The following is a 14655-nucleotide window of genomic DNA, read 5'->3' as shown; positions in this document are numbered from 1 at the left end:
GCCTCCTGCTCGGCCGCCGGGTCACATCCCGTTATGTATCCCGTTACCGAGCTCTGCAAACAATTACATAAAGCCAATACACTGCTGAACGCGAGGGTTCATCAGCTTACAGCGGGGGATTTTGTTAACTGGATTAGCCGTAGATTTAAACTCTGCATTTAGGTTCAAGAAGTGAAAATAATCAGTGAGCCTGTCTGTGTGTTGAGTATAAAAAGGCAGACACTGCGTCTCCTCCGCACAGTTCAGACACCGCAACACGTCTGCGCCGAAAACCTCCTGACGCTTCATTCTGCTCTCAAGGTAAGAAGACGGCAAATAAATATGGAGGTTTTTTCTTTAGACAGATACTGAGAACTGTTCTGTTAACTATGGAAAATCATTTCTGACAATGGATGAAAAAAAAAGATCCTCAAAGTCAAAATAATGATTTAGTTTGGCTAAATAACGAGAAACTCTCTGAATACACACTTTGTTTCCCCAAAAATACTTATTTTCTAAAAATAATGAGAAAATTTCTCAAAATTATGATTTAGTATCTCAAAATATTTACTTAGTATCTTAAACATAATGACTGATTAGCACAATAATTACTAAGTTTTTAAAGAAATTGAGAAAATGGCACTAAATCATGATTATAATAATTATGATAACATTTCTTAAAATGGCTTTAATGACTTAATTTATCAAAATAATGAATTGGTATGTCAAAATAAACAAGGAAAGACTTTCTCAAATAATGACTTTGAACCTCAAAATAATGATTTAGTGTGTCAGAACAGTGACTCGGTGTGTCAAAAATAATTACTTAGTTGCCTAAAATAATGAGAAATATTATATTTTAACATTAATTAATATAATAAAGTTATATGTATGATGACTTACAGGATCTTTTTTCCATCACTTTGGCAGAAATGAGCTTCTACAGATGATCACACCTTCAAACTTTACAGTAGATTTCATACTAGTGAAACTAAAGTCAGTAGAAAATGTTGCTCTCTAAAGAAGCATGAAGAACAGTAAATAAAGAAAAATCATTAACGTGTGCTGGACTCTGTTTTTGTCCAGGATGGACTTCCAAATGTTTGCCCTGGTGATGCTGGTCCTGGCCTGCGTGGAGCAGAGCCTGGCCTCCTGTGTGGTCGACAGCTTCACAGTCAAAGAGGACTTCGACCCACAGAGAGTGAGTACAGAAGTATTAAATTCAGTTAGAGTGAATCAGTGGTACTGACGTTTCAGTGATACCATTTACACTCAGAACGTAAAGAAGAGGAGTGGATCTGAGTCACATGATTTGAACTCGAGTCACAAATTTGACAACTTAAGACTCAACTTGATGAAAGTGAAGGAAAGACTTGCAGCTGAACTTGGACTTGAAAATGTCACTTCTTTCAATATCTAATTTGTTTGAACCAATCAGACGACAGCAGAGGACCATGAAGAGCTAACGTTACATTACTGAGCTCCAGTTGGAAAAATGCTACCAAAAGATGATTTCGTACAAAAACTATCCAGTACAAAAATGAATAGCAGTATGAAAAACGTACGAGTAAAAAATGACAACTTCCAACTTTGTTTGACTTTTAAAGTTTGACAAATGTTGTTAAGTCACGGCTCTGTTGTTAAAATGACATTACATTTGGTGAGGAGCGTATTATGACTTGTTTAGGACTTGAAACTCAAAGTTTGGGACTTGGGACTTGTGTGCAGACTTGAAATTCTTGCAAAACCAGAACTCGGTCCCACGTCTGCTATTTAGGCTCAGAACAGCTTGCTAGTCTCCAGATGAACAAGCAGGAAAACTGATTAAACGGGGTGATTCTTCTGTTACTGCTGGTCTCCTGCGTATGAAAACAGTCACTCATCTTTGAGTTCTTTCCCTGACAGTATGCAGGAAAGTGGTACGCTCTGCAGAAGAAGGATCCTGAGGGTCTGTTCCTGCAGGACAACATCTCCGCTGAATACACTGTTGGAGACGATGGTTCCATGGTGGCGTCCTCCAGGGGCAGAGTCACTCTCTTTGGGTGAGTCTTTTATAAACATCGATTCAACTCCATCTTTTTCTTGTGTTTGAAATGGAAACTCACACTCGGCTGTTAGCAAAAAGTGATGATGTAGGTTAGAGTGCTGATCACCTCCCTCCGACGCAACGCAACGTCATCATGCACAAAACATATGTCAGGTCACGTCAGCACATTTTTTTGGAAGGGGTTGGTAAAATATCCTTCCTCCACTCGTCCTCCAGGTTCTGGGTTGTTTGCGCCGACATGGCTGCTCAGTACTCAGTCCCCGACCCCGGCACCCCCGGCAAGATGTTCATGAACTACCAGGGACTGGCCAGCTACCTGTCCAGCGGCGGTGAGCTGCCTCACCTGTATACACACACACACACACACTCTGACAGCCTCTCTCTCTCACACACAGGTGAGACTAACTTCCTGCTCTCTGCTCTTCCAGGTGACAACTACTGGGTCATTGACACCGACTACGACAACTACGCCATCACCTACGCCTGCCGCACCCTGAAGGACGACGGCAGCTGCGAGGACGGCTACGCCCTGGTCTTCTCACGCAACCCCCGCGGCCTCCCCCCCGCCATCCAGAGAATCGTCCGCCAGAAACAGGAGGAGATCTGCATGGCCGGAGAGTTCCAGCCTGTGCTGCAGTCCGGTACGAACTAAGTAAATTATTAAATGTAATAATAAAATGTTTAGTTTTATGGAAGAGCATTAGGGCCTCATGTGAAAAACGTATTATAACTTTCCGTAACATTTAAACTCATCTGTTGTTCTTTCTGTGTTTCCTACAGGAGCTTGTTAAACTGCTCCTCAGTTCACTGAGCTGACCTTCGTCACACAGGACGGATCATCCTGCCCAACATGAAGACAGAGCTCCTCCCAAAAACACAGCCAGGAGAAAAATTCTGTTAACGCCATAGAAAAGATTTATCAGATTAATGTGATTCAACGCCCTGCGAAAAATGTAATTAACACTGCCGAGATGAAATTATATTTCCAAGCCAAATCCAAAGGAAACCATCAGCGGTTGAGAGAAAGAGATGGTTCAGTATTGTCACACTGATGGAGAACATCTGCACTGTGGAATCAATCAATGTGTTGGTGACAATAAATTTTATAAAGAAACCTGCTGTTGTGTTCGTCTTTGCAGAAACATCGACTGGGTCAGAAACCAACTTTTACTTATCAAACACTCAAACATATAAAACACAATCATGTCAAGTATAAAAAATAGAAATATCACAGATTTAAAAACATTAAAGATAACAAAAGATCATTAATGTGCCCATTAGATCTGTCTGATTTTACAGTTTCTGAAATTCGTTCATGCATTTTTCTTCTCTTTTCACACCAATAAAAACTCATTCTGTACAACAAGTATTAACAGTAAAAACTCATTTTAACACACGTCTTTAAAGGCATCTGATCCTGTTCATCCCTTTTTTAAAGAAGACGCTGCATCATTCAGACCGGAGCTGTGTCTGTTATTAATGTCTGCACTGTGCATTTTCTGTTAATATTGTGTGTATTATCATTTACTGTGATGTGTTTTTTAACCAACCTGTGAAGCTGAAGGCAAATTTGCACATTTGTGGATCATAGAGATTATTATTAGTATTAAACTTTAAGAATCCCTGCTATACTTTATCAAAAAATTCTGTGAGACTTCTGAATTCATACACAGCTCTCCTCTATTAAAATTACTTTTATTATTTATTTACCCTTCACTGTTTATCATTTTCTTTTTGTGAGCAGCATTCAGAAGCACAACATCTCATTATACAACGCTGTGCTGTAAAATGATCAATAAATGAACTCTGTATATAATCGGCACATTGATCTTGATAAAATGGTTTTAAACTGTATGAAAACTTCAGACACATGATATGATCTCTACCAGACTGGATCTTGGTCTAGTCCTCCTCTGAGTACCTCTCTGGCAGCGAGTACGATCCTGGTCGTCCCCAGTAGTCCACAGCTCTGACTCTGTACAGACCGCTGACCTCCTGGTTCACTGCACAAGACAAGACAAGACAAGACAAGACAAGATAAGACAAGACGGTTGGACGTCACAGTGCCAGAAGAAAACTGCCATCATTTAACACAGACCTTAAAGAAATCTTACCAGGTGAATAAACGTGAGAAGTGAAAATGGTGTCTTGAGTGTTAATTCTGCTGAATCCCTTCTGGTCTGAGGAGAACTCCACCTCAAATGTCTTAATGCATCTGCAAATATAAAGACATTAAAATTCCTATTTACAGTCGTAGAGAGATTAAAGTTCCTCTAGATGCATTTTAAAGTATCTGCAAAATACTCTGCTATGATTCAGATTTTATTTAACATAGTTTACCCGAATAAAAAGCTGAAAAAAAAAACAAAAAACAAAAAACAGAATCTCATTTTTCTCCCAGTTCTGGATCTGACCTGAGCCTTGTGTTAGACTGAGCAGTAAAGAGCAGCAGCATCATGACTTTAGAGGAAACATGGAGGGATTCAACCTGACATGTCTGAGCAGCAGTGATGTGATCCCGTTTCTTAGTTCTGGTTAAAAGCTGCTGAGTTCTGTATGTTCTGAAGTCTGTTCATAGATTTCAGGTTCAGACATTTAAATAAGGTATTAAAATGTTCTCTGTGCCTTTAAAAGTCACAGGTCCAGATTCCTCACAACAGGTCTGATGTGATGCATTAAGGGACCAGCAGATGGTAGGATTTCTTCAGTCATGTGTGCTGCATTAAGCAGATCAGACAGAGACTGTTTTTAGAATTTGTCACGTATCAAATCTAACTGCCGGGGATCTACGTTTGAATTTTAGTGAAGTGTGCAGACATCTCCCCCTTCAGCAGGTGAACCTCTCCAGTAACAAACGTCACACAGATTCAAGTCAGTATAATTAAGATCAGACATTTTACTGAACATAAAATTTGATACCAGTTTCCTTCCTGGCTTTAGTTAAGTTTATTTAATTTATAAAAGGACAGCGTGCAGCGACACTGATCATTTATATGAAATAAAAACATGGTTGCAACAGATTTAGCGAGATGCTAATTTCCATCCGTAGTCTGACTCATAACAAGCAGAAACAATAAATAAAATAGAAACTGCGATCAGAAAAAAGTACATGTTGGTTCCTTCCATAATAGTAACAGTACAAAATACACAATAACTACCTTAGAAAGTATCCTGATTATTTATTTTCTTGGAGCTTTTGAGTATTTTTATCAAGTAAATGTGTAAAGATGGATGTTCTGTCTCTTTTACTGTAAACCAAATCAACTCCTGATAAATAAAGTAACATAAACATAAGAAAAAGACGTTTTTGTGTGAAGGGGGTCTTTGAATCTACTGCTGCATTCAACACATTTAAAATAAATAAATCTGGACCTGCTTTCCCTCCTTTATGTTTTCTCACAGTGAAAAATACAAAACTGAAGAAATGATCATGAGCACCTACTTGGAATCAACACAGTGGTCTGACCAGATGATCAGGACTTGGCCTCTGGTGATCCTGATGAAGCGTAATCCATTAACCTGATCAGAAGTCAAACAGAGATCAAGTTTTTTTTTTGTTTCTGTGCTGAAACAGAACCATGTTCTCAGCTGTACAGAGTAACAGACACACAGAGGAACTGATGAAGATAAATGATTTTTATGAGAAGCTTGAAGGTGAACTGTGAAGAACATGCAAACCAGGAGAACAGTCGGTTACTGGAACTTATCGCTGTGGTTGTGTGTTGGTTCTGACCTGGTCCGGTGCGGCTGTGGGCCGAGCACAGACATGGACGAGGAGGACAGACGGGACGGACAGTTTGGCTTTCAGAGTCAGCGTGTCTCCTGCAGGAACGTCGAAGGGTCCGTCGACACGAGGCTCCTGAAACGACGACATCAAACGTGAATTAAAGACCTTGATCCACGATTACAGTCGATTTAAAAGGACAAGATAAAATTAAATTAATATTTCAAAGTATTTTTATGTTTTCAGAGGAGGATGATCAGCTTCCATCCTTTTTCTATTTCCAAATGGATTTACAGAACATAAACTTCATATACAGTACTGTGGAGTTACTTGTGCTGTTTACCTGCACGCTCCTCAGGACTCTGAACTGTTGAGCTGTGGGGAAGTCAGGGCTGCCGGTTCTCCGCCACAGATCGTACGGGTTCGTCACGTTGTTGTCCATGTAGTAAGTGACGTACACCAGACCTGGAGAGTAAACAGGCAGGGAACAGAGCGAGAACAGAGCGAGAACAGAGCGAGAACAGAATGAGAACAGAGCGAGAACAGAGCGAGAACAGAACGAGAACAGAACGAGAACAGAGCAAGAACAGAACGAGAACAGAGCAAGAACAGAACGAGAACAGACCGAGAACAGAGCGAGAACAGAGCGAGAAAAGAGCGAGAACAGAGCGAGAACAGAGCGAGAACAGAACGAGAACAGAATGAGAACAGAGCGAGAAAAGAGCGAGAAAAGACTGATGTAAAACACTCACTTTCAGAGATCGAGGTCCAGAAATGGACCCGTTGAGATTCTCGTACCTTCCTGTGCAGACAGTCCCGTCAGTGAGACGGTGACATCATCAGTGATGGTGGAGGTTCTGTTGTCGTCACTGTTGTAGATCAGCACCGCCGCCTGCCAGCTGTCTGAACCTCCCGGTGCTGCAGGTTTGTGGCTGCTGGCCAGAACTCCCACCGTGCTGCTGTTTGATCCTGCTGAGCTCAGAACCTGAACCGGAACCTCAGTCTCTCCTGAAAGGGATCAAACTGGTGTTACGTGAGGTATTAGAACATATTTTAAACACCTAAAAAACACCAGAATCAGTTTAAAGGGACACTTCACTGTGTAGTGCTGCTTATCCATCTTGACAGTTTTGTTGTGAGTTTCAGAGTTTTGAAGATTTCAGCTGCAGAGACGTCTACCGTCTCTCCAGTGTAAAGAGACTAAAGAGACAAAAAATACATCTGAAAAATTCAACAGCAATATTTCTTTACAAAAATCATAGGCCAGCTGTTGTGAGCAGCTTCATGTGGGAAATTAGTTCTGGTAGATTCCACTAGTTTTGAGTTTTTCAAATCCATTATTTGTTGCTTTGAGGACCACAAGCTGAGTTCCATTTAGTCCCGTTATATTTGAGAGAAAGCAAATATCTCCAAAACTCTGCAGCTCACATCAAAACCATCTAGAGTTATAAACAGCACCAGAGGTCAGCGGATGATTTTTGATTCACCACTTCCTGTCAGACATCATCATCATCCTCAAACCAAACACACTGAGTCAGCTGGGTCAGCTGATCCACAGAGTCTCACCCAGCAGGGCCAGCAGACCCATCACGGTGAGGACGGGCTTCCTGATGAGCTGCACGTGAGGCGGCTGGGTGTTGTTGACCTGGAAGCGTGCGGTCAGCGTGCGCTGGGTGAAGGGGTGAGGGTGGTAACTGAGGAAGGCGTTGTCGTTGCTCAGCAGGGTGTAGTTGATGGTGCTGCTGGGGTCTGACAGCAGCAGATCCTGGTGCTGCTTTATGACCTGTTGGAGGGAGCAGGAGAGTGAAGAGCTGACGCTGCAATTCATCCAACCAGCGACGACCGCGAGAAGAATTTCATTACATGTTCAGTAAATTTCATTTAGCTTTTACAGAAGCTGTCCAACAACAAACAGAACAATGCAGTTTTTAATGCAGTGCTGCCTGAGGGGTCAAAGGTCACAGACAGTCAGTGTTGGTTCTCAGAGATTTCTCTGGATTCTATCTTTTAATGATATTATTGATTGTAGATGGTGAAATCTATAAATTCCTGCAGTTTTGTGTTAATAATAATGATAATAATAATGCATTTTATTTATAGGCGCCTTTCTTGACACTCAAGGTCACCTTACATCATCAACATAAAAGCAGACACAATATTAAAAAGACAATAAAATACAAAATACAGTTTAAAATTAGACAATGCAAATGTGATCAGAGGGAGTAAGCCAGTTTAAACAGATGGGTTTTGAGTTTGGATTTGAAATGTGGTAGTGAGTCTGTGTTACGGAGGTCAGGTGGGAGTGAGTTCCAGAGCTGGGGAGCAGAGCGGCTGAATGCTCTGCTCCCCATGGTAACAAGACAAACTTTGTTCTTAAACTGTTTTTCACAAAGTGTCAAACTTCACTCCATCCATGCTGTGAACCACTGAGTCTTTCCAGGACGCCCCTTTCATGATCCTGTCACCTGTTACCAGCTCACCTGTTCACCTGAGGAACGTTCCAAACAGGTGTATTTTGAGTGTTTCACCTCTCTCACAGTCTTTTGTTGCTCCTGTCCAACTTTTTTGAAATGTGTTGCATTAAATTCAGAATGAGTGAATATTTGCAAAAAACAATAAAGTTCATCAGTTTGAACTTTAAATATCTTGTTGTTGGACTGTTTTCAGTTGAGTATTTGTCAAAAATGTTTATCAGAATCATCACTCTCTGTTTTATAAATGTTTTAAACAGCATCCTGACTTTTTGTTGTAGGGTTGTGTGTAGTTTCACTGATCTTATTTCCACCCTGTGAAGAGTAAAAGTAAGGGTGAAACACTGAACACAAGTTATTCTTGGTTCATTTAAGTTTATAAAGACATCAACAGCCAATAAAATGAAGAATTAGCTTCAGCCAATAAAAAACCTCGGTCACCTTCAGAAAATATAAAATAAATCTCCTCCAGATGATCACTGCTGCGTTAATAAAGAATGATCCTCATTCATCATCATCCTCTATCAACACACTCGTACTGGACGTCCACCTCACCTTGACCACCATGGCGGCGTACGTGACATCAGCCCTCCACTCCTGAGGTCTGGACCAGCCCACCAGAGGATCCGCCTCATCATTGAACACCGGGAGGCTGCGGAACCGAGGGAACCGCTCCTGGATCTCCCCCACTGTCTGCAGCTCCTGCTGGAGGATGGGCAAAGAGGAACCTCCTCCCTGAGAGACACAAACACAGAGTCAGCTGCCAAACTGACACCGAGTCACCGAGTCACCGAGTCACCCTGTAGTGGACCAATCAATGAAGATGACAATATGTCCCGCTTGATCAGGTTTTCACAGATCAATACTATTAATCAGAATATTGACAGTGAGAATTTTTATACCACAATTCAAAGGAAACTAGAGCTGCAAGAGCTGAAGTGATTAATCAATTATTCAATTAACCGACAAACATTTTGATTATCAATTAATTGTTTAAGTCAAAAAAGTTCACATTCTCTAATTTCAACTTCTTAATGTGAATATTTTGTATTTTCTTTACTCCTCTCTGACAATAATATTGAATATCTTTGGGTTGTGGACATAACAAGACATTCGAGGACATTTGGACTGATCACTAACTGACTGATCAACACTTTTCACCAACTATTAACTATTAATAGACAATAATTGACAGATTAATCAGCTATGAAAATAATTGGTAACTGCAGCCTTAAATGAAACAGTAAGATAAACTCTTGTATCTGAAATCAACATTTGGACACTAAAACTCTGAACTGAAACTAAAAATAATGACTTTCTTTTAGGAGCAGACTCTTGAAAATGACTCAGAGATGAAACAGAGGCTGACCTTCTTGTGCAGAGCGATGTAGTCGATCCTCACCCCCGTCTCTCCTGTGAAGTAGTTGGTGCCGTTGTAGCAGTGCTGCAGCAGAGCCCAGCAGTACGGGGAGTGGGGGGGGGAATGACACGAGTCTCCTGGACCCCCAAACCTCAGCAGACTGCTGGCAGCATGCAGACCCTCTGAACAGGCGTCGTAGTAGTTCAGGAAGCCTGAGGGGAAAAAACACGTTTACTGCACAGAAATCGCCTCTTAAATGCTCACAGGAACTGCAGCGTTTGTTTTTTTTCTGTTCAACGAGAGTTTTCTCTGGAGATACTCTGTGAAATTTGAGCATTTAATGACAAAAAAAGATTTTCAATCACATGAAGGTGACAAAAGCAACTTTCTTTCATTTAGGAAATACTGCAAAGGTTATTTCTATCCTGACAAGATGCTGAAAAACGCTCATGTGTTTAAGTAGATTTTATGACTGTAATTCCCTTTTACTGGTTTTCCAAAATAATACCACAACTACAATTAATGCAGAACATTTTTAAACTACAGTTGAACACTAATCAAATTAACACTGCCTTTAACTAACTGTCTCTCCTCCTTTGTTTTATTCCTGTTTTTTACTTTTTTTTTATTGTTCTTACCCTTTCTTGCTTTTTGTTCCTCTTTTATTTGTTATTCGTTTACTCAGGTTTTGCACTTGTTTTAATTTGCCTGCTTTAATTTATTCTACTGTCTCTTCGATATATTGTATGAAAGGTGTGTATGAAAATTTCAATAAGAATTATGTTGCACAGTATTTTTTAGGTAATAAAAAGCCATTAAAACAGCTGTTAGACCGTCACTGCACCACTGCTAAAACTCTCCGTTAAAATCCAGACCATCATTACTGTCATGTGTTCATGAGGATCTGTGTATTCATGTAAAACAAACTGAATCAATAATCACATTGCAGACCACCGCTGCAGTGAGGGAGACCCAACAGAGACTGCATGGTCTGAGGCACCTAAGGACTTCTGGACTGAGGAACTTTAACTGCTGCAGAACAGAGAACCTTCAGACAGGCTGCTTCACTGCACCAGGTGGTGCAACTGCAACTGCTATTTTTTATATTGGATCATTCCAGCCACAGTTTTTCACACGATTGTAGTTGTATAACCAGTGTAACAGTAAACATCTTGAATTTTTGGAATATGCAGTATACACAGGTATATCTGGCAACAATTTAAACCACTTAAACAACAATTATTATGACATGAAAATATCCCGCGTGTTTACCTTGAATTGACACGGTGACGTTGTCGAAGTCGTGGTTGTTCGGCTCGTTCCAGGTTTCAAAGTTCCACTGAGAAACGGTCCCCAGACCGTACTTATCTATGATTTACAATCAATGATGAACACTTTGATTAGGAAAGATTAAAGGAGCAATACGTAACAGTTGTGCATGCACAAATGAGTCCTGCAGTCCTTTGGAGTTGGAGCCATAGACTGAATAGTACAGTACGTACGGGATAATGTACATGCTGCAGGAGCTCTGCAGGAACTCTGCAGGAGCTCTGCAGGAGTTCTGCAGGAGCACAGGATAAACGCAGTCTCAAATTTACGGTAACAAGCAACTACTTCTCCTCCACTGTAAGCTGATCAGCTGTTTATAAGCCTGTTATCATGAAAACAAAAGCCCACTGCTCTGAAAATACACACTCTGGACAACGAGTTAAGTAGCTGCCTGTGTCACTGCCTGCAAAACTCCATTAACATTTTACTAAATTTAACAGTTAAAAAAATTACCCCTTCTACAAGAGTATTAATAACTTGTTATGACTCATAAACAGACACCGACTCATTCTGTGAAAATTCAGCATTAATCTGAGCTCTAATTTAATTGAAACAAACAAACAAAACAGTTCCTCTGACCCTAAATGATGAAATCAAAGGGGGACACTGCAGCTACAACATTCATGTTTCCTTGATCTCAGATGACACATCGTGATCATTTTATGATTTATTACCGTAAATATGACAGATTCCTCCTCTATGCTCAATTACAAATTGATTACAATTACAAAATAACAGATATAGATTTTGATGATTGTTTGTGTATTATGGAGCGCAAACAACATATACAACACAGTAAAGACAAAACAATGGCACTCACTCACCAATGTACCTCTTGGCGATGAGATAAACCAGATTTCTCCACTCGATCACTTGTGATTTGTCCTCAAAGTCAGTGAAGTAGTTTGAGACGCTGCCCATCAGCTCAAAACCTGAAAAACACTCATTTAATTCATTTCACTTCAAATATTTACAGACACAAGATCTATATCTTAAAGGGACAGTTGACTTTGAAGAATCCAAACTAACCCTTTAAAACACTGAAGTTACACAATAACACAAACAAACTAACCGATCGAGGCAGCGGCAGACCAACAACTCCCCTGTTCTGGGAGAAAAATTATTGATTTTGTCAAAGGAGTCTGGTGGCTGTGAGGAGAGAAATACAGAAGCTGACATAACGGCAGCTTCCCATCATTAAAGTCTGTCTGATGGAAAAGTTATGTAATTTCTTAGCTTCCTTCTGCAAACTGGGGGACGTGTCGACGATACACTGACTGTGGATAAATACCTCATACAAACACACTTCAAATAATCTGAACTTCACCTTTAAATTTTAGACTTGTGTTTTAGGTGTAGTTTTTTCTTGATGAAAACATTTGGAACAACAGAGTCTCAATAATATTCACTCAACCAAGTCATGCAGGAACAATTAAAGACACTCTGCTGACAGGATATCAATATCGTTCTTTAACTTTCAATTATAATCCTGCTAATAATCCACATTTTCTTCATCTATTTATCTGGAAGACTGATTTTTTTTTTTTTTTTTAACTAATTTTTGTATTCAGATTATGTAATCCTGTTTAATGTAATCTGTTACCCAACAAGCCTGATCACAGAAGATCTGATCCAGTAAGAACCGGCCTTAAACCACATGAAGAGCAGTGTGAATTATTTGGGATGAAGATGAATTTTAAACAGTACAAACCTGGTCTGAGTCCATTAATCCACAGCAGTTCTATCAGCTGGTCCAGTTTAGTAAAATCATACTGAGGTCGACCTCCAACATCTCTAAAAGACCAGACACACACACACACACACACACAGACAGACAGACAGACACACAGACAGACAGACAGACAGACAGAGAGACAGACAGACAGACAGCTGGATGTTATCACAAACTCACATTCAGATCTCGTCTCATCTTCAAACACATCAATAACCACACTGAGGATCTAAAAATGTTCTTTCACTCGGGGATCAGCTGACTCACTGTGCAGAGATCAGCTCCAGCATCCAGTGGATCCTGACCTGCTGGATCCCTCCGTGGGGGACGGAGCCCACATAGGCCAGGTTCAACTGCTGGTCCACGCTCAGGTCGAACTGGTGGGACTGGGTGTGAGGGAGCGGAGGGCTGAACACAAACAAGAGCCTCCTGGTTAACTGTGTCACAAACCAGTAAGAAATACATGTATTTATAGATTTACAGTTAGGGCCTGACTGATACTGGTGTGATGTGATCCTTCAAAATCTAAAACCAATAATACCTACTGATAGATGATTTTAACAATATGTTTTATATAGCAGCTTGTTCATCTAGATAACAGAAAACAGAAGCCCAGTCAGACTGAGTCATGTGATTTGTTAGTCTCAGAACATGACACCAATCTCAACTAAAAAAAACAGACATTTTAAAAACGTCTTGGCTTTTTTAACTTTGCAGACTAAAGGCAGCATTTTTTTAATACCTCATGTTGGTCCCAGACGTCTGCTGGTCTATTCGGCATTAAAATAAACTCACATTAATTTCTCCATTTCAGTAAAACCTAAACTAACTTCCTCCCTGCTTGCTGAATAGAGGCGGTAGATTTTGGACCCACCAGAACCCGGTGCTCCTCCAGAAGTGTTTCAGCTCCCCGCTTCGTCTCTTCACATCAGCTGTGATCACATACGAAGCTCCTGAAGTTTCACTGAAGTTCAGCAGAAACACAAACAAACTAAAACTTCTCCACTTCATGTCTGCGACCCACCGAGCATCGCAGCTCCGAGCGTCGCGCGAGATTAACGGTGAAATTAGTCTCGAGCCTCTGAACTGAACCTCCACGTGCCTTCACGTAAACACCGACTGTGAATAAATGAAGACGAGACCTTCAATATAACTCACTTTAACAAGAACGAAACAAAACTAAACAAACATCTCTGCGCCTAAAACCAACTGCAATCGCAGTCAGCTGAGCATGATGACGTCTAATGCGTGCGACTCTGTCGTCAGTGTTGTAGTCTTTACATATGTGTAAATAAAATAAAATGAAGAAATACAACACAAAATAAATTGTGGTAAAACAGGCCGAAGTTATACAGTTATAAACAAATTAGTAAAATAAAATAAACAATAAAAACTTTTATCAATCAGCCATGGAAACTAAACAAACAAAACATTTAAGTGTGTTAGTTAACTTTGGGTGCATTCAATACCATCCAGTGCTATAAAGTTAACCAGTAATTCAACAGTGTATGATTAATTAATCAAAACATTCTGCGCGCTCCACTACCCATAATACCATAATATTTAGTATACCACAGTACCAGGATGTCCTACTGCATCCAGTTGCATTTTGCAGTATGCAAACCAGCACGCTTCTCTGGCTATTCTGACCCACAATCCTAGTAGTAAAATGTCCCAATAGACTACATGCAAGAGTGTGTACTTTGTTAGGGTAGCTGCAGTTTGTACTAAAAGTGAAATGAACAAGACCTGCAGGCAGGTTTTAACTGGTCCAAGCAGGTTACAAAAAAGACATTTTTAGATCAGAAGACCAGATGGATGGTGATGATTTGAAATAAATCTTTTGGCTCAATGCTGTTTTTGAGATAATTGATAAAAATGAAAATGAAAAAAAATATGAATATGATATGAATAGTTCTGATTAATGGATAATGAAACTAGTTAGTTGCAGCCCTGCATTTGGTTCTTTGTATGAAAAAATAGTCAATTGTACTATAACTGCAGAGGTTTTAC

At 40.2% G+C, this 14655-nt stretch overlaps 2 protein-coding genes across 4 annotated transcripts; one reads left to right on the top strand and one right to left on the bottom strand.

Annotated features, from left to right (window-relative positions):
- Positions 1-80: 80 nt before the first annotated feature.
- Positions 81-3140, top strand: LOC146319761 (purpurin-like). The gene is made up of 6 exons (XM_084727801.1): positions 81-300; positions 1066-1180; positions 1885-2021; positions 2243-2355; positions 2455-2667; positions 2807-3140. Exons 2-6 carry the CDS (start codon positions 1067-1069, stop codon positions 2815-2817), a joined length of 588 nt encoding a protein of 195 aa, XP_084583927.1. The 5' UTR covers positions 81-300; position 1066; the 3' UTR covers positions 2818-3140.
- A 39-nt stretch (positions 3141-3179) lies between these two features.
- idua (alpha-L-iduronidase) lies at positions 3180-13875 on the bottom strand. Of its 3 annotated transcripts, none has more exons than XM_084727798.1 (14): positions 13517-13875; positions 12910-13050; positions 12622-12704; positions 11735-11842; positions 10854-10949; positions 9591-9793; positions 8777-8956; positions 7317-7533; positions 6549-6758; positions 6094-6215; positions 5760-5885; positions 5469-5545; positions 4141-4241; positions 3180-4029 (listed from the first exon to the last, which is right to left on the bottom strand). In XM_084727798.1, the coding sequence occupies exons 1-14, from the start codon at positions 13651-13653 to the stop codon at positions 3929-3931; spliced, it is 1902 nt and encodes a 633-aa protein (XP_084583924.1). In that variant the 5' UTR covers positions 13654-13875; the 3' UTR covers positions 3180-3928. The 3 variants fall into 3 exon arrangements, with proteins under 3 accessions (XP_084583924.1, XP_084583925.1, XP_084583926.1); XM_084727799.1 differs by having other exon boundaries at positions 12910-13079; positions 13517-13646; XM_084727800.1 differs by having other exon boundaries at positions 11735-11852; positions 12910-13079; positions 13517-13645.
- Between the last annotated feature and the right edge of the window lie 780 nt (positions 13876-14655).

The sequence above is a fragment of the Lutjanus erythropterus genome, chromosome 10, assembly GCF_056507025.1.
Source record: "Lutjanus erythropterus isolate fLutEry1 chromosome 10, fLutEry1.hap2, whole genome shotgun sequence".
In the NCBI taxonomy this organism is placed as follows: domain Eukaryota; kingdom Metazoa; phylum Chordata; class Actinopteri; order Lutjaniformes; family Lutjanidae; genus Lutjanus; species Lutjanus erythropterus.
This window is presented reverse-complemented; position numbering and strand designations above follow the sequence as displayed.

Coding starts and splice junctions, on each gene's coding strand:
- LOC146319761 (XM_084727801.1), top strand. CDS start 1,067: ATGGACTTCCAAATGTTTGCCCTGGTGATGCTGGTCCTGGCCTGCGTG. Junction 1,181..1,884: donor AGGACTTCGACCCACAGAGA/GTGAGTACAGAA, acceptor TTTCCCTGACAG/TATGCAGGAAAGTGGTACGC. Junction 2,356..2,454: donor CAGCTACCTGTCCAGCGGCG/GTGAGCTGCCTC, acceptor CTGCTCTTCCAG/GTGACAACTACTGGGTCATT.
- idua (XM_084727798.1), bottom strand. CDS start 13,653: ATGAAGTGGAGAAGTTTTAGTTTGTTTGTGTTTCTGCTGAACTTCAGT. Junction 12,705..12,909: donor CTGGAGCTGATCTCTGCACA/GTGAGTCAGCTG, acceptor CTGGTCTTTTAG/AGATGTTGGAGGTCGACCTC. Junction 10,950..11,734: donor CATCGCCAAGAGGTACATTG/GTGAGTGAGTGC, acceptor TGTAAATCATAG/ATAAGTACGGTCTGGGGACC.